The following is a 19,502-nucleotide window of genomic DNA, read 5'->3' on the forward strand; positions in this document are numbered from 1 at the left end:
TGCGTCCCCCCCGCCAGCTGAAGGGCAGCTTTGAGGGAACACACTCAGCCCTGCTGCAAACCAAGAAAACTCATGTGTAAATGCAACTTACCCTGCCCACAAGCAGCTGCGGCTGCTTTTTAATTTTCAAGGTGAATCAGAAAATTCTAGATTTAAAATATTCAGGATTTGGTATTATTTTATTTGTCCTCAGGAAAAAAAGAAAAAAAAAAAGATAAAGTTGTTACAAAGAAAGGAACTTTAATTCGCAGGCAATACAGAACAGTCCCGTCAGTGGCAGAATACCACAGTATATACAGAACACAGCAGCAGCACCTGGTGGCAACAAACACAACATCATTAACCTAAAGCTGGAAAGTTGCTGATGTCTGTGACATCCCACTGTAAATGTAGGTGTTATTAAAAATTACAAACTGCCCTGTAATGACTTTTATAACCTCCTGTGCAGCTGCTCCTGTAAAAAAAGAGAGACAAACCAGAAGTTAGTTAGCACATCGTATTTAAAAAAACAGTAAAAGACTTATTTATCTTGACACAAATTAATTTGGAAGCACCTGATACAACTCCTAGAAGTAGTGAAAGGCATTTTTTCCTCCTAAGTATACAACAGGCTCAGAAAGCTGCTACTCCAAAGGTCAGCTTTACATACACTGTGCTGTATATACTTCCTCTCTGTGTGTATGTGTACACACACAGAGTAAAAATGTGAGCAGACAGACCCATGCAAGTTGTGAATTCTCCGAATGAAACAGAGAAGTTCAATTAAAAAAAACAACCACCATGTACAGTTAAATGAACTGAAGGGTCAGTTGACTGTGATCCCTTTGTGTTCTGCTGTAGCATGAAATATTCTGTTATTTCTTTAACAGTTATCTTCACATATTTTTCTAATGCACTGCACATACAATTTTTCACTTAATCAGGAAAAGATACCTACATCCATGGAGTATTTAGTACATAATTATCTTCAGCACCATATGAAGCCAAATACCATAAGTTAACTGATATATCAATTTTGAGCATCCATTAAAATGAACTCAGTTTTGGTAATACCTGCAGGTTGAATTAAGGTAAGCAATCTATATTTAATAGATACTTAACATACATATATTGTGTTAATTTAAAGGATTAACACAAAGCCTTCCAAGCATTTTATTTTTAAACACATTTTTAAGCTACTAGAATTGATCTGCTGAGATTTAAGTTTATCTGGTTTCTTTTACTGACTTTAAACCCCTGCTGTGTCTTTTTCTATACGTCACATCTGGAGTATGAAGTGGGAGGATTTTGTTCTAATTCTTTGACTACAGTCTGTGATTACAGTCTCTGCTCTGACAATACAAAGTAATTAACAGCGGAGCTTCCGACTCAAGTATGTACTACAGCAGGTTGGTTGGTTTGTGTGGACCTCAGAAATACAGTGGCATTCTTACCTCCCATGAAGGCAGCAATAGCATGTGGCTCAGCAGCTCCATAGCGACAACTGGACAGCAAAGTAACAATTAGTACTTTCAGGTCAGTTTTACCCACAAAGTCGACCCTTAAGATACAATACTTACAACTCATGAACATAGTCATCTTTCACCACTACAGACAACCCATGTTCTTGTAAGAAACCAGTAAGGCATGATTTTAGTTTTCCAATATCATCTTCTACCTGATAGTTGTAGACACCTGGAAAATAAGTTACCTGTTTCATCACAGAACTGTAACTCATATTCAAAGTTAATGGGTTTAAATAGCAGCATATTTTATTTTTCTGAAAAGTTTCTATGTTGATTACTATACTGGAGTATTAATACTACAGTAATAACAATAATTGAGTATTCTGTTGTTGGTACTCATTGTAACGACAAATTACTGCATAGCTGAACAGATTTATAACCCATGGAACCCATTTCAGTGGTATAAATTCAGACTTCCTAAGTTCCCACACAGAAAAAAATCTTGCTTTAATTCTCACATTCTTCTAGTCACATTAATATGGAAACAAAACTACAACTAATGCCATATTTGTAGCTTATAGCTAGTATTATAGTAAGTATTGGATCTTCATATTTCTTTTGATGACATGAAGTAACTCTGGTATTAACATACCTGGATATCTACCATGCTGCTTGTAAAATCTATCTACAGCCCGTAGCATCAAGTACAGCACTACTTCACTGTCTGGGTTATCCATACGAGAAACTGCAAACAGCAAGAGAACTGGTTAGCTAGTACAGATGAAACGGGAAAAGAAAGGTTTTGTATTACTTGAAATCAAGTATTTTCCATGTGATTGAACTGTAAAATCTGCAGTAAAAAGAAGTCTGAATGGAAACAACCTGCAGCTGAGGATCTCAGCGAGCCGACTGCCAGATACACAATTTTGACTCGAGAGTATATGACAAAACCATACCATATGTATTTGATATAAACTTCAGTAAAGATATTCACGTTTCAACTGTGACAGCTGTTACAACATCAAATGGGATATCCCTTACTTGTAATTTTGGGATTTGAAACATATGCTTCATGTATTTAACTAACAACTGCAATTATAAAACAGGTCTTAAATCCCTTAACATACAGCTCAGTAGTCTAACTACTTAAATCACATTGCATATTACCAATTAGTTCAAGGCGCTTTCACTTAAGTTATAAATATTACAAAATGTACGCGTAAGCAAAATGCATACACTTTGTATATGCAAGTCCTCTGAAAGTTTTGGACAAAATGTATAAGCTTAATTTAAAAAATCATGATAAAAAGTATTTCCAACTTTTAAAGTTTTTAATATATGCAGGTTCAAAAAATAAAATGCAGTATTAAGTAACTAGTTTGCTAGTTCGCATACTGAAAAGATAAGCTGACAGGGACCAATACAGTTATTCTCATATCTTTAGTCAGGTGGAAGCACCTTTCCAGCTCTGTCAGAAACAACTGAGGTACAGAAAAAGAGAAATTTGAAGAAAGCTGTGTTTTATCATGTGCTATCAAGAATAAAATCTGCAATGACAAAAAAACCCAAAACATGCAATCTCTAATGCCATTCTTGAACCTTCAAAATCAAACTGATTTCAACATTCTAGACTTCAAAAAACCCATACTTCTAGTTGACACCAAATTATAAAACTGCATAATGAAACAGCACGTGTAATATACAATTCTTTGTGATAACAAAACCATTTCAAGCTGAAAATGCAATTAAAGTAGGTGCCAAAAAAGTACTTACTGATTTCATCCTTGTTAAAGGTGTTTAAACCATATTCTTCAGATAGAGATCTACATCGCACTACTCTGAGAAAAGCTGAGTTGCTGCCTAAGCAGAGGATGCAGAAAGGAGAACATTACCTACTTGAATGCGTCACAAATTACTAAACACTTGTATCTCTGATGTGTTAAACATGAAAGACTGAAATTATAATTTCATTTAACACTTTTCTGTTTCTTTCAGTGGCCTGGAGTCATAAAATCAATTAAACTACATTTAGGTCTATGATCACAAGTATTTTAGTGAAATACTTCATGCCGCTTTACTTCTAGAATCTAAACATATCTGCCATGTTAATGTAACAGCTCACATGTTTAGCTCTCCTATAGTAATTCATCAATCACTGCCATCAACTTCATGTTTGCCTCTTCCATGCTGCAAATGAACATGGGTTCTCTCCGTGACATCTACCACTGCCCCGCATATTCGCAATTAACATTCTAACAGTACAGCTATGAGCACGAGAAGGTTCTTCTTCAGTATCATCGCTATGAAACAATCCGATGTGCAGCTGCTATGACCTAGCACTCGGGTACGAGCAACTGCGAGGTTCTCAAAACTCCCAGCATATGATATGTCAACAGGGAGGCAGCATGCTCTTGGCTACGCGCTTACAGAACAATTTTCCAGTTGCTCATGGATGGATAATCATGAGATGGATGCTCATCTAGGCTGCTGTGTGGACACGTACACATATCCAGAACAGACATAACCTAAAATGCCATCAACAATACTGCTCACTGCATCCCTGTTTTACCTTTTCAGACTACCAGAAGTTTTCAGAGCCTGCAAAAGTGGAGGACAACTGCTACCTGTTGTTTGGACCTGAAAAAACATCGTATCTTTTAAAAGCCAACTTTTATGGCCTCACTACTGAGAGATGCTGAACATATGTTACTTACACTAAAGATGAGGGATGCAACTGCTAAACACTCAAAAAATTCAAATACCAAGTTACTAATAACATTATAATTCAAAAGTTTTGTATTATTTGATCATTTGCATAAACACAGCAACAGAATCCAAGCATACTCACAAAGCAATTTTAATTCTCTCTCTGAAATAGACTCAGGTGCCTAAAAGAGAGAATATACTCATTCCAGTACATACAATGACCAGAGAATTTATATTTCCAGAGATACTAATATATTAATTGCTAAATAGCTTTTTTTTTTTTACAAGAACAACTAGTTATCTTAAACTGCAAATTATACATCCCTGTATGTCTTATGTCTTAATTTTATATGGCCAAACCAGAAGTGATAAATAAAACAGACTACAGATATTAAATTTCATTAGAACTTACTTAAGCCTTTTGAAAACAATGAGGTAATTAAGCCTTCTCTTTTCATATCTGTCTCCTGCGACTTATTTCTGTACAGAATGTCAGGGAAAAAAATATTTGTAACCTGTCAGAATGGCCGAACATTTGTAATTACCTTGCCTAGGGATTGTAACAATTTAGCAGCATGGTTACCAACAGCAGCGATATCCTTCTTTGCTTTTTCACGGTATCTGTTAATAATAAAATAAGTCTTAATAATTAGAGTATAAAGCCATTGACCTCACAGTGAAGATAATTCTTTTTATTTTGTATTATGAAAATAAAATACAAGGCACATGAACGGATGTGAGCTACCTCTTATTACCTCTCTGTATGATATTTTGGCATGGCTGAGCTGTTCATTAAACGTGTGGCTTAAAAACTACATGCTGAACAGTTTTCTAGAAACCATTTAAAATTACAATTAATATTACTACAGTCAGAGGAAGAATATTAAGTAGTTTCAGTAAAACAGCTGTATGCCCTTCATTGGGTTTCTTTTATTAATTTCTGTATTTTTCTATTTTTAGCCATAGCATATTAGTTCTGTTAATAACTATGACAATGCAAACACCTCAACAACAGAGTATTTAATAAAATTCTATTTAAGAGCTCACTTTAAGGACTGCAACTGTTTTATCTGCAAAGTAAAACCTGTAATGCTTATTGGAATTGAGAACTTAAGTATGTAATGATTTGTAAATTCAGGACTAATGCTTACAGAATTCAGATTTGCAGGCTAGAGTATCTGCAAATCCAAGCAATTATGGTTTCATGTAGCAAAACAACAACACAAATTCTTGGCTTTACTGTCGTTATACAAAGCAACTTCCATGAAGCAATAGCAATCAATTATTTTAGACATGTAACAGGTTTAGATTCTTTATATCCATCTTTTTAATGCTATTTGTCACAGTTCTGAGGAATGCATCTCTAAAATTACAGATTCCATTTTAATTAGTAAATACTATTAAGGCACAAAATCCTTTTTCTAGTAGAGGCTGTGTCTCAATCTATGAAGAAACGATCAAAATATGTTAGAAATAATACTTTCTTACTTAAACAATTGAACAGGACAACTGCACAGACAGATTTAGAGTCTTCTGAAAGATAATGCTTCACTAAAGATTATAAAAAAAAGGAGGATGAAGCAATCAACTGTGAAGAAGCTGTGGTAACACTGTAAGACAGTCTTTTTGCCCCAGCAGTTTGCATCATGTCCAGGATGCACAGGAACAGTAAGTTTATGTTGAGGATACACGCATTCAGAGATGGTCTCCCTAAAATCTTGATCCGCACTGATGCTGTTCAGAATTTGCAGTTCATGTTCCCCCACAAAGACTCTGCCCTTCCTTACCTACCAAGCACTCAATTCTAATGAATGCCCTTTGAAGGAAGTAACTAGTAAACTACAATTCCTGTACCCAGGTTGACATATATATTGAGGAGAAAAAACACAAGGTTGTCTTTAAGCAACAATCTGCTTTGGACAGCAGCAGCTGGGCTATGGGATGTACCTACAGGAAAGCCTTTACTGGACCTGGAACTAAGAAAAGTAGTCACTTACTAGCCAACCTTAGGAAACTGGGATGCACTGAAGGCTTAGGCCCTGGTTCCAAACGGCAAATAACACCTATACAGACAGCAGATAGTGCCAGGCTGCTGTGCTTCCCACACCTCGTCTCACTCCAGCCCCACATACACACTTTTTTTTTTAAATACAGGAATCCATGCACTTTGTGAGGTGTGAAGTCATCACTACTTACTATCATTAGTAACTATTAAAGGAAAAAAATTTTATACTTACACATTTTGCAATTTGATAAATCTACTGGAGTCTGCTATCATATCAGGAATAGTGCCCCGGACAGGCAGGCTTCCTTGCCCCTCGTTTGCCACAAATTCCTTTACAGCTCGAGCCAAAATCCAGAAAGAGGGTGACTGCAAATGCATGAGACACAGTTATGTACACAAATGTTACTCATGATGCTTTTTCTACATTTAAGTCTTAATTTAATTAATTCATTACCTGCTCTGTGAGTTTTATGCAGCAATCATCATTAAAAATCTCTTCAATACACCTCGGAATCTACGAAAAAAAATGGATTGGGTTGTTTATTTACTTGACTTCCAATTTCTTGAATTATCTCAACACTCATTACATAGGTGAGCCAACTGCAAGTGACATCAAATTCATGCCAAAATATTCTCTGAATCTTACATAGTGCTTCTCAGACACATTTCAAATAGTAGCACTGCCTGAGAACAAGGCACATGCTTCTGATCAAGATGAATGTTACAAACAAAATCTCACCTTAAAGATTTAAAAAAAAAACCTGGTAGCAAGCATCAGCAAAAGGTACTACCAGTCCCAGCTACCCATCCTATCTGCTAGAGGCAGAGGAGCAAAAAGGCTGGGGAAGTGAAAAGGGGCTGCAAAAGTAAAGTGTTTTGACTCCTTAACTGCTGCAGTTCACCCTGGCACAGAAACTGAAACCACTCCTTAATATCCGGGGTCACAGCTTGTAGTAGCTGAGAGGACAGCACCAAGTTTTACCTGCTGCTTCCTTGGGAGATTTAACATGACAATCCAAGCAAGGATCAGCACAGTTCAAATGAAAATGAAAAGTAATCTAGAAAGAATCACAGAATGTGCTTTTACCCCATGCAGCTTTTACAATTTACCATGGATGAGAGATGAAGGAAATCAGAGCTCAATTCTAAATCATGAGTTACTACTTCAGTATTATTTAAAACAATGAAAACGTCAATTTTTATGTTTTTAAGCTTGATCAGTTTACAAAAGGAATTTAACATGTTTCTTCAAGAGGTAAGTAGTGAATTTGCTGAGTCAGAGGTCCCTTGCAGCCCTTGATTTCTATATAGAATAAATACTGTATTTATTGAAGCAACCAGCTTTAATATGGCACAATTTCCACAAATGCTTTCCAGGTCGCTCGGCAATGTATTTCAGTCTATCATCATCCACATCAGTGACTGCCAATTCTTTGTAACTGTACCAAGCACTTAACAGATTTTCTTTTACAGGCTAAACTGCAAAAGTCTAAGACAGGAATGAACTACTAATGAACTCTGGTTACTGACTCACTCTATACTTGAACTCAAGTCTTCAAGAAGGAAAAGTAACTTCCTTGCATGAGTGAGGAAATAAAAAGAATTGCCAGGTCAATTCTGATTTCTAGAATTTCTAGTCCTGTATTACTTCACATTATTTCATTTAAAAATTGTACTAATCCTGCTTTACCTAAAAATAGATGTTGCAAATGGAATTCCTGTCCTAGAAGTGCATAATATGATCTGAAAAAAACACAAAGCAGTTGAAATTTCTTTAGTTTTATCATATAAATGTTTATTTTACCTCTGTTGTATTTAATGCTGTGTTCACATTCTTTATAGCTTCTTCAAAGTTTTCCTCATCTTCTGGGGTCCCATTTTCATTCTTTAGGATACCTTATTGAAAAGAAATTCAACATGCAATTCCCTGAATTACATCTTATTTATGTCTTACCAAGAGAACAGACTGGCTCTGCGTGTTTTTGTGGCATTAAAGCTAATCAGCAAAGAACCGAATTACCAGTAAGATGTATACATAGTTAGTTTTAGCAGTAGATTCTGCATATAATTCATTCTCCTGTGATGTTTAATAGCAGTTACTTGTCTCAAAAATACCAGTTTGTGTGTGAGAGATAATAAAATTTAACAATAACTAAACTAACGTAGATGGAAATAAAAAGGCAGTTCAATTCTCTTCCCCTTTCCCAATAATGTGTTGGGGTTTTTTTCCTTAAATTTTTCAAATACTTGTGAACCCACACAGCATGCCAGACCAAGGAATGGACTCTACTAAAAACCTGATTTAAGCAAAGGTAATTACTAGAGATCAGAACGTTTCCATGGCCCAGCCTGGGGATAAGGATGACAAAACCACCCAGCAATTTGCACATATGCCAACGTGAAGTGACAAAATATCAAAAATTTAGTTAATGTTTTTATTCTACAAGTCAAATATTTAAGACAGATGCATTTGTAAGATCTAGAAATACGTCAATTTCAGCACCTGCAAAATTAGATTAAAACACTTGCACCAATGACATCTGTTCACACACTGGTTATAGTGTATTCAGTAGCTACATAATCTGTCTCTCTCGACTGGTCATTCAGAGATGCAATAACCTGCAGTTTGGCGAGTCAACTGCCCAACCAACTTGCAGTTAATAATAATTCCAGTGTCAAAAGCCACCTGGTTTCCTCTATCACATTTTCCATGTTAATTACCAACATCTTCTACAGGATTTTCTCTTAAGGCCTTTCCTCCCACCCACATCAAAACACACTCCTGATCTTCAACAGCAAACAGTATGAAACAATGCCAAACTGCATTTATAAGCAAGTTTGCGTTCTTAAGATCCACCTGTATAAAACAAGCATTTAGCAGAAGAATCATACTGCATAGGCCAGCAGATTTTTCATAAATTAACCCCAAGAGAACTTCTGATTATTTTTCAGGTATTGCCTTATATATTTCTGCCAGTATGAGCAGGTGACCCCTAGGCCATATATTACCTTGCCGTATCAGCTGTCTGAAGGCTTCTTTTTCTTTGTAAGTCTTAGGCAACTGCTCACTTTTCTGAATTGAAAAACACAAAAAGATTTTTTCTTTAAAATACCTACTACTAACCTCATTGTGTTCAGACTGCTGAACTCTAGGAGTCTGTCATTGTTCGCATACATTCACTTGTATTTCAATTAGTTGGGTTTTTTTTAATGATTCTACCTTGTTATCTTTGTTACACAGTGCCAAAACAACCACCTAGTTTAGAAAAGACATCAATAATAAGAACAACAACAACAATAATAACAACAATAGACAGGTGACTTATCCAGTTTTGCAACATACCTCGTTGAACCATTTTGTTAGATACTTGGCTACAATCACAATCCATGGAGTGTGACTATGGTCCTGTAATTGAACAGCAGAGAAATCTTTGTCAAGTTGAGAAAAGATAAAAACAGGAAACAAATTAAAAACCTATTTTAAATGTCTCCTAACATCCCTTCCACTATTCTGAAGACACAGAACATGTTCCAGATTTTGATTCAGAAAGAACATTCTCTAACTACAACACAAACCATTAAAGTATTATTCTTTTACTTTAAAAAAAGGGTGTCTCAGCCAAGTTCTCCAGTATTTTTCTGGAGTGGAACTTATGCTGTGCACAAATACCCACACTGCAAAGTTCTGCATAAGTAGGTAATCATAAAAATAAAAATTAAAGAGGGAGTGAGGGGGAATCAGTCTAATGAAAGATCAAGTCATTCAAAAATATTCCCTACCTCCCAAGGCCCTGACTTGCTTAAGGTTTAAATACACACTGTAACACTGGGGCAGAGATCAAAAATAGCACCTCACAACTGATTCTACAGTTGTCTCTGGTTCAGGTGAGACCTGACATCACAAAACCCCAAGTAATCTCTCAAGAGTCACTTCCATAGCATCCCTGCTCTATGCCTGCATCTGTCTTAGAGAATGTAGTGCAAACCACATACCAACCTTCTTGTCCATATGATCCAAGTCATAAGACTGAATGTGTTCCCTTAATTCTGGAAATGGTTTGTCCAGTCTCAGATCTTCTAACGTATTGTCAGGATGAGATTCAATAACTGTGAAAAAAATTATACAATGTATTTCACTGTGTTATGTTCAGCCCTCAAATCAGAGCTATACATCACATACAGTGTAACACCTTCTCGCTTACTGCTCAATTCTCAAAATAAGTGTTTTGCTTAAGTTAACTTTAATAGCAGGATAATCTCAAATTTCACTATTTGTGGCAATTCATAATTACTATGCATTCCTCAAAGAATGCTGCTGGTGATGAACTGCAAACAATGTAAGACTTAAATATCAAATACATCACAAGATGAAAAAAAAAATTCAGACTGACATTACATATGGAAGCTTTAAACCTTTTAGAAAAGTGTTTATTTCAGAAAACCCTCTAACCTGTATGTTCTTTAATAATGACTCTCATATAACCAACCAGTCCATAAGTCCTGCAGACGAGCAGAGGAACATTAAAATTCCAGAGAAGTTCAGCCAAACGCAGCAACGTACTGTAAGGAAAAACATATTTTAATTTTTTCCCAGATGTACAAGAGGACAACCGTTAATTATAACATTAACTCTTGTATGAGTTATTTGTGAAAAAGAAGCTGAGAGAACTAGTATTACCATAATTCTAAGCATATACGAATAATTTTATATGTGAACTTACACTAGGGCAGAAACGTGTTTATCCAGTTGCTTACTTATATTTCACTCCAAATACCAAACAAAAAACTTCTTTTGAGTTGTGAAAAAAATAATTAGATCTGTGTGTTGCACAAATGTAAATTCCAGTAGAGGCAGTTCTAATGAGAGATTTTTGAACAACACATAAGAAATACACTTTATTTGCAAGGGAATCAACACCTCAAAGATACAAGTTGGCTCTTATTTCTATGAGAGACAGTATCTCCAGCTCCGCTGTAAGGAAGGGGAGGAACAGCCACTTCCTTAGAAAAGCAAGATTTAACAATCATCCGTCCAGCAACATCTTGCTTCTGTGGAGGCAGCATGTCTGGTGAAACAGAAGCATGTTCTTCTCCCCCAGGTTTCTCAGTACTCAGAGCTGTCATTCTTGATCTGCACCTCTTACTGGAAGGCAGCATACAAGAGGCCTCTCATGAGCAAGAGGTAAAAAAAAAAAAAACAAACCCCAAACAACCCCCAGAACTTCTGGTCTTGACAAACTTTACATGGGAAATATAATTACATACACATGTAAATTGGAAAGAGTTATACAAACGATAAAATAAATTTCCAAAGATCTGAAGTTATCACATACCCTATTATCTGATAGGTTTTACATTAGAAAAATACTTGTTACAGTGATTTTGGACCAGAAACAATTTTCACTACAAAAAAAGTATGTGACAGACAAATGCACCTGAAACAGCACCTGGGAGTCACACATGGATCTGAAACAGATTTTAAACTATGTATTAACATATAGAAACATGCCATTTACCGTAATTTTCCTTCACAGTGACAGAGTTCTGTTTTGCCAAGTTTTCCTGCAAGAATAGCCTGCAGTTGAAACCCGCTTTTACAACTGAACAAAATCAAACTTTAGATGATTCTTTACCTTTCTGGTAGTTGTGTTGCAACCACTAAGTTAAACCGACTGAAAAAGGAAGGGTCATTGTCCAGAAGTTCTTCTGCACTCTAATTAGTAAGGGGGGGGGAAAAAAACTGTCAGGAAACACTGAAAATTTCTGAATACACATTGTCTGTTCAAAATTGATCATAAAGTGTGAAGTGAAAGTTACACAATTATGAAGTTACAAAATAACGTTTAAAGTACATCAATTGACTTTTTGCAGATAACTTAAGATCTCCTTCCTCCAATGCTGTTTTATCATGAAGCTATTTCAACATTAAAAAGACAACACTTAGCTATTATTTCATACTTTTATCACGTTGCATAACAGGAAACATACAACTAACACAGGAAAACAAACCTCTTCAACAAAGTTTCCAGTAACATCATTGTTCAATTCTTGCAAGAGCTCAGTGGCACTCTGGGCACGATTCTGTTTCAGAACAATCAAAACAACATTTAACCACTTGAAATGTAGTTTATACAGTATAACAGTACCATATATGTTACATACTAAAAACCCAAACAAAACCAAACACCTCCACTGCCACCTCCCCCCCAAAAAACACAACACAATTTCATCATAAGCTAGGGTTTTTTATTCCAAGCCCTGCTTATCTGAAGAAAAAATAAACCCCATAACAGCTGGCACTTGTTTGAGACCATTTTTAATAGTATTTTAAAAACAAAACTTATATAACAGTTATTTATTAATTTCCAGCTTTACTGCAGAATTTCCAGGAGTCACCCATGCCTTTTTGCGATTAGCCCTCCATTTACCTCTCTACTCTTATCTTTACTCCTTCAACCTCAATGCTCTTCCACCTCACCCTTCCAAAAATTTTCTTAACCCTGTTGCATTCATTTTTTTTTGTGCAATCTCGCCAAAACTGAGCTTATTTTCTCACGAGCAACTAAAAAGTAAGCATGGGGAACTCCATCAGAGTAAATCGACTTTAACTTAAACATGCATGTCTTTAGCATTACTCATACTACTGTATTTCACTATTTATGGAATACTTCCATGCTTTCAATACATCTAAAGTGACATTTATTACCACCTTACCTGACCGATATGGCTTTTTTGTAGAAAGAAACTGAAAAGGAGACAAGAAAAAAAGCTACATGTCAATTTTGGTTTGAAAAAAAACAACATTAAAGCTACACTGTGTAGGGCAGAATATGTTGTTGACTCATGCACAACAAACCAAAGGGGACTGTGCTTTTCTTCTCACTGCTGCTGTGTTTTCCTCACCATTAGGTTCGTAAGGAAACTCTTCAATGCCCAAGCCACAAACCTTCAAAGTAAGACACACCAAGCTCCTCTAGAAGCCAGGATCATACAGCAGATTTTTTTTCACTAGACTAACGAAGGACTCATCAGTATTAATTTCTGCATGTAATGGAATATCCTTCTCCCTCATATAACCCCTGTAAGTAGACCAATTTTGTAGGTATCTACCTCAACTGTAAGAGAAAGTGATCTAGAATTAGTAGACTTTTTTTTTTAACAGGGTTTGTAAAGAATTTCTTATCCTTTCCCCTGCTGCGCAGTCTTTCAAAGCTATGAAAGCTAATAAATGGTTATCAGTCACACTTTCACAATGATAAACTAATGGAAAGTTAATTATCTTCATCACCAAAATAATGGAAAACACATGTAGCCATGCTGAAACACAAGAAAATCTTGCATTATCATAGACTTGTAAGGTACAAACACAGCAACTAAGAAAAACGTCGAATTTAGCAGCTAACATGAAAGTGCACGCCGCATATGTCAATATCCAAAACCACAAAACACTTAGAGAAACACAGGCTTTTAAAAGTATTTTATAGGACTTCTTAACAAGTATAGAGATGGAACTATTTATAAAACCCTGTTACTTCTCAAAATGTAATGGAAATCAGGAACAAACCTACTTATTTCCAACATCTTCTCCAGAAACCTGATGCCCATCGACAATTGTAAATGAACCAATACCTTGGAGAAAAAAAAAATTAATACAACTAGGCATTATGAAGTTAACAGATACATTACAACGAAAATACAGAAGAGGTATCTATTTACCTGGTAGCACTAAGTTTTTGAGTATTTCGGTTCCTGTTGCTGTTGCATTTATCACACAAACATGGGCAGATTCTAACGCTTCTTGTCCGTGGTCACCCCACAATCTATATGGGGATGGAAACCAAAATTATGAAATTATTTCATTTCACATCATAAAGTCAATACAAAGAAAGAAATGAAAACCATTACAAATGGAGGCTAGTGTGCTACTTTCCATTCATTGTTGACAGAAGCTGAATAGTACTAACCAGTATAAGTTTTCCCTAATAAGATGTACTGTGGCAAACTTCGAAGTTTCTAACGAGCCCCCCGATTTTACTGACGCTTTGTTCTCTCCATCTTTACGCCATATGAATGCACGCACCTTGCTCTGTTGTCATGTATTTAACTTTTAAAAAAGTCACCAGGAGTCAAAACACTCCTTAGGCACGTTTTGTCCTAAACCTTAACACTCTCTTTTTCATCTGTTCTTATGAATAATGCCTTCCTGTATCGTTTATAATTTATAATACAAGACACTGAAACGCACAAGCAGATGGAAATGCCTCTTAACGAGTGTAGTCAGGTATTTAAAGCATCTATAAAATAGCATTCAAGCTGACATCGGGACCCGTCGGTGCTCGGTCACAGACGGCCCTGATTTCACAGGGACGGGCACGTTACCCGCCGCAGCCGCGGCGGAGAGAGTTACCGCACAGAAGCCGCAATCCACGGCAGCTGCTACCGACACCGTCAAGCGTACGCCAGCATGGGGGAGCGACCCCGGCCCCGACCCGGCGAGCCCCACACGCGGCCGGCCCGGCCCCAGCCCCAGCCCCGCCGCAGCGCACGGCCCGGGGCTCGGCGGCAACCGCGGCGGCCAAGGGCAGCGCCCGGCGGGGCCCCCGCTCCGCAGGCCCGGCGCCTCAGCAGGCAGCCGCTGCCGCGGGCCCGGGCCCGGCCTGCCGCGACAGGCGGCGACAGGCACCGCGGCAACCCCTGCCCGCCCGGCCGGGACGGCGGAGCCCCGCACAGCCGGGCACGCCGCAGCCGCGCTACCTCAGCTGCCGGTCGTATCGCTGCTCCTTGAGGCTGGCCCTGCCCGCCTGCGCCATTGCCGCACGGCCCCGCTGCCGCCAGGCGCTGCGCAGGCGCGGGCAGGCCCAGGCGCTGGGGGCCGCCGGCCTGTGAGGGGCCAGGGCACCACCCCGCCCCTTCCCACCGCCCGCGCCGCCTCAGGGCCGGGCCGCGCCCGCGGGGTCGGGCGGCTTGCGGGAGCGGCTCGGTGCCGGCGGGCTGCGCCCCGCACGGCGCGTTGAAGCACGGCCCCCCGGCGGCACCGGGCCCCAGAGCCGAGGTGCCCCGGCCGCTACCGGGCGTTACCTCCGGGCCGCGGGGCTCGACCCCGGGCTCCTCCTGCGGGTCCCGGGCGGTGCCGAGGCGCGGGGGAAGCGGCGGGGGGTTTGGCCGGTCCCCTGGGACGCGGAGGGGCCCACGCAGCCCCCGCGGAGCTGAGAGTGGCGGCTGGAGAAGGCGCTGCGGGCAGGGCCGGGCCTGGTGGCCTTGGGCGGCACATGGGGCTGGGGAGCCGCCAGCACGGGGACGGGGGGTGCGCTCTCCTTCGGGGAGGTGTTCCTAAAAATGCGGTACCAGAATTTCTGTTCCAAATGGGCCTTTTCCCTGACCGCAGCCCGCTCGCTGGTACGCGGCTGTGAAGCATTTTACAGCGAGCCGGGGCAGCAGCCCTTGCAGGGCCTGCTCCCAGAGAGACCCCGTTAGATCTGCTCTGCGGGGCGGGGGTGCGGGTGGCACTGGTTGGTACTGGGACAGTAACATCTGAACTCTCTGGTGCCTATGTACTGAGACAATAAAATCTGAACTCTCCTCTGCCGATGTACTCCTGTTAAGAAAATCTTTCTGGACAGGATCAATGTAGACTGCGCTATGAATGCGTACAAAAAAAAAAAAAGAGAGAAAACTCTCCTGTCTTTAAAAGTTTCAACCAACATCTCTGGCACTCGGCTGCAACAACAAAAGAGAGGTCCTGAAATGTGTGCACGGCTCCTGCCGATGTGTTAGCCCACAGAGGGGCACTCTGTTATCCTTTTAATGTGCTTCCCTTCAGTAAATTTTATTTGCTGTACATCTGCTGGAATGAAGTATACGACAGTGCAATTATAATTTAGTGGTTTATGCCTTGCAGATGACCTTGTAATACAATACAGTGCTTCCTCTTTTGTTTTCCCATATACAGTATCTCCTCCCAAGTTCATTTTTCTCAGGCCTTGTGTTTGCTGTGTCACAGTAAATCCTTCCTTCTCTTGAAATTTCAGTGACTGTTGCAGTATTTGTAGGAATGTTCCGTTTACCAAAATCAAAAGTTCTGTTCTTGCTATCTGCTATAATTACACAGTTTCAAACCATAAATTATCAGAATTACTAGTTCAGACATAGTTCCAAAATATTGTCCCTGTTTCTGGTATAAACCAGCCAACTGTGTATAGCTTTAAAAGTCAAAGACAAGTAATAAAAAATGGCATGTGAAGGCTGGGAAGCTCCTGGGGAGCTTGGTACCTCATTCTTTTTCTGCCCCGCTTTCCCAAGAATGCTCTGCATAAATTCCTTCTTTCCCTTTGGCCCTCTTGGCCCATATTTGATTCAAGTTTTTTCTCTTGAAAAATTGTCTGTTATTTTTATGCACATCCTTTTTGTCCTTTTCTTCTCAATCTCTGCTTTACTTGGGGACACTTTTTTTAATTTTCTTTTCTCCTCCTTGTGCCGGAAAGAGTTTCCCAGGAAATAAATGTGGAGTTCTTGCCCTTAGAAATCTCACGAATCTCACTATGCAGCTGTGGGAGAAGGATTACCACTTTCAGCTCCTGAAGTCACACTGGATGCCTGGGAATCTCCATATACAGTCATCACATTTTTGTGTTTGCAAAGAAAAATCTGAGAATATAAAATCTGAAATTTCTATTGTTCATCAACGAGTGTAGGCAGTCACTTTTAAAATTAAATACTAAAAAATGAAAAATAAAATCTGGAACGGTTCTGCTTTTTAATGCTTAGTGTTGGCAGTACACCCTCCTGTTTATATTTACCTTGTGAAGTATTTTTGTGCAGTTTCTGGATTCATCATAAATTATTTTAAGGCACACATAAAGAACAGATCTCACCTTGGTATAACTCCCTTTTGGAAACTGCCAGCGTTAGTAATGGCAATGTAAGAAGAGAGATGAGCTGCCTGGATAAACAAGATACTCTTTCAAGAACCTGAGGTATAGGCAAGCTCTGGAGTGATGAATGTTTTAACATTTAATCTGCTCCTACCTATTGTACTTCAGAGGCTCTAGAGTGAGAGGCCTGAACCCAAACTGTATTTCTGCCATACTTTTGTTTCTAGGCAATGACACATCAGACACATACACACTAAAGAAGGCAAGAAGGCACATGACACCTCGTTCAAAAGCATGTTGCCATTGTTAAAGATGCTCAGCAAAGATAATTGCAAGTTGCTTAAGCAAATACACCAAATGCCAAGTAACTATTTTTTCATTTTATTTTACATCTCCTAAAATACAACTTTGCCCCTCTACGGTGACGCAGTAATATATCTCGAAAGCATTATTCTCAAGTGACATCACCTCCTTGCACGAGTACCTCCCAATGACTCTAGATCTGTGTTATAGAGGTGATTTGCCTTAGAGAGCCAAAAATTCAATTTCCTCAAACCTGCAAAGCTTAGTACGTTCAGCTTCTGTTTGGCATTCCAATTTTTACTTGGAGCTTTCTAACCATAATTGTTAGTTCCCATATAGCAATTTTAGTAAAGGGAGCTCAAATTAAACTATAAAGAAGATTACTCCATATACAGGAATGGGAAAACTGAAGTGTTTGTTGTTAGTTCAGTATCACAGCACGGTGACGGGCCAGGAGAACCCATGTATGTGTCCTAGGCTGCTGCTCTGTTCACTCATCATTGCTGTCAGAGGGGAATAAAACTCTGAGTATGAAAGCTGGGGAAGACAGAATTATTCTTTAAGGTAGCTTGAAACATTTCACTGTAGTTGATGGGGTTGTGCCTTCCTCTGATTCACTGCTAAGTAGACACTTTTGAGATGTAGTCAAAGCCTGTGAGAATTTCTGGAAATCATGAATACATCACTTTTAGCTCAGCCTCAGCATTGGAGAAATCCATCCTTTAAGCACCTACCACTCTGTTTTTCTCACTTCCATAAAAGTTCATGAGTGTGATGTAATTATCCTCCATTCAAGCTAGTAAAATTGTGAGGAGAATTAGATTATTACTGCAACTTTTGTAGTAATAAATGACAATTTGAGGACAAAATCAGTGAAAATCCATTCTTAGAGGCAGCCAGTATCAAGAAGCATCAGAGTTACAGAATAATGTGGTATTTGTACAAGCAGCGGTGGTATCCTAGCTTTAAGGAAAACTGAGTATTTTCCTCAAAAAGAAAGAAGGCTGCTTGGATGGGGGAGCACATTAAACTGTCACATACACACTGGCTATCCTTTATAGGTAACATCTTATTCAAGATATTTTTTCCCTTCCTCTCAGCTACTGTCATTCTCCCTTTTCCTGCCATGTCCTCAGCACGTTTTTTGTTGCCTGGGAGTTCTCCCTGTGCCCTGCCTTTGCAGTCCACCTATGCAGACATCTATGTGTTTTTGAACGTGAGAAGATAAAAGCTGAAGTGGTGAACGGTGTCAAATGCCTGTAGGCGTCGGGCCACTTCAATGGCACTGTGCCCTGCCAGCAAGATCTGAGGCTCAGTTTTCAAGTTTCTCTTGAAAATAGTTGCTCAGTACTTTCTGTCTTGCAGACAGTTTCCCCCAGTCTATAGTCTGCTTTTTTAACATACGCAGCTCCTCTTCCATTTCTTCTTTTCACTGGGAAGTTGGCATTTTTTGGTACTTTTCCCCACGGTCTAGAACAGCTTTTCTGACTGTTTGCATCTGACTGACTCTCTTCGCATCTGGCTTCCCTGCCTACAAACACAGCACAGAGGCATGCAAGAATAAGAACCAAAGCATCACCACCTCTTGCAGCTCCTTTGTCCTACTAAACAGCAAAGTACTGTAACCCGATGGCAGTGCTGCTGTCCTCCTGCCAGTGTTGGGGTCACCACGAGGACCTGTGTGTGCTGACTGCCCCAGACATACCCACAGTGCCAGTGCCTGTGCCCGTGTCACGCCTGTGCAGGCACCTGAGTAGTTCACAGTAGTTTAACAGAAATAAATTGAGAAGTTGACCTGAGTAAGTCATTGCAGAGCTGTTCTGTGGGCACCTTTACAGCAGTCTCTTCCCTTATTGAGTGATTTAGCTTGTATCAGTGAATCCCAAAGGTTTTATAGCTGACTCCTGTGGAAACCTCCTGGAAAAGGAAATAAATTCTTACAAGGCAGTACCACAACAGAAAAGTTGCATAAAATGCTTTCATTGATTTTTTTTCTTCCATTTTCTTGATTGCATAATAGCCGAATCCCTATTTCTGTGTGCTATTGACTTCACAAAAATCAATATGTTTATAAAATGTAGTCTTGACAGAGAGCACTTCCTCAGATCTAACAAAATTACTACCAAGGAGCTATATTTCTTGCCACAAAGATATCTTAAGGCATTTTACAGC

General features: G+C 39.2%; 1 protein-coding gene across 2 annotated transcripts; it reads right to left on the bottom strand.

The window, feature by feature from the left end:
* Positions 1 to 160: 160 nt before the first annotated feature.
* NAE1 (NEDD8 activating enzyme E1 subunit 1) lies at positions 161 to 15,042 on the bottom strand. 2 transcript variants are annotated; one of them, XM_037409263.1, is made up of 20 exons: positions 14,911 to 15,042; positions 13,873 to 13,976; positions 13,725 to 13,785; positions 12,871 to 12,901; positions 12,166 to 12,237; positions 11,790 to 11,869; positions 10,607 to 10,716; positions 10,154 to 10,263; positions 9,500 to 9,562; positions 9,166 to 9,229; positions 7,961 to 8,052; positions 6,611 to 6,670; positions 6,389 to 6,522; positions 4,697 to 4,772; positions 4,294 to 4,333; positions 3,219 to 3,305; positions 2,098 to 2,190; positions 1,560 to 1,674; positions 1,434 to 1,483; positions 161 to 454 (listed from the first exon to the last, which is right to left on the bottom strand). In XM_037409263.1, the coding sequence occupies exons 1-20, from the start codon at positions 14,964 to 14,966 to the stop codon at positions 345 to 347; spliced, it is 1,608 nt and encodes a 535-aa protein (XP_037265160.1). In that variant the 5' UTR covers positions 14,967 to 15,042; the 3' UTR covers positions 161 to 344. The 2 variants fall into 2 exon arrangements, with proteins under 2 accessions (XP_037265160.1, XP_037265161.1); XM_037409264.1 differs by lacking the exon at positions 14,911 to 15,042 and having other exon boundaries at positions 13,721 to 13,785.
* Positions 15,043 to 19,502: the final 4,460 nt, after the last annotated feature.

This window comes from Falco rusticolus, chromosome 15, assembly GCF_015220075.1.
Source record: "Falco rusticolus isolate bFalRus1 chromosome 15, bFalRus1.pri, whole genome shotgun sequence".
Lineage (NCBI taxonomy): Eukaryota > Metazoa > Chordata > Aves > Falconiformes > Falconidae > Falco > Falco rusticolus.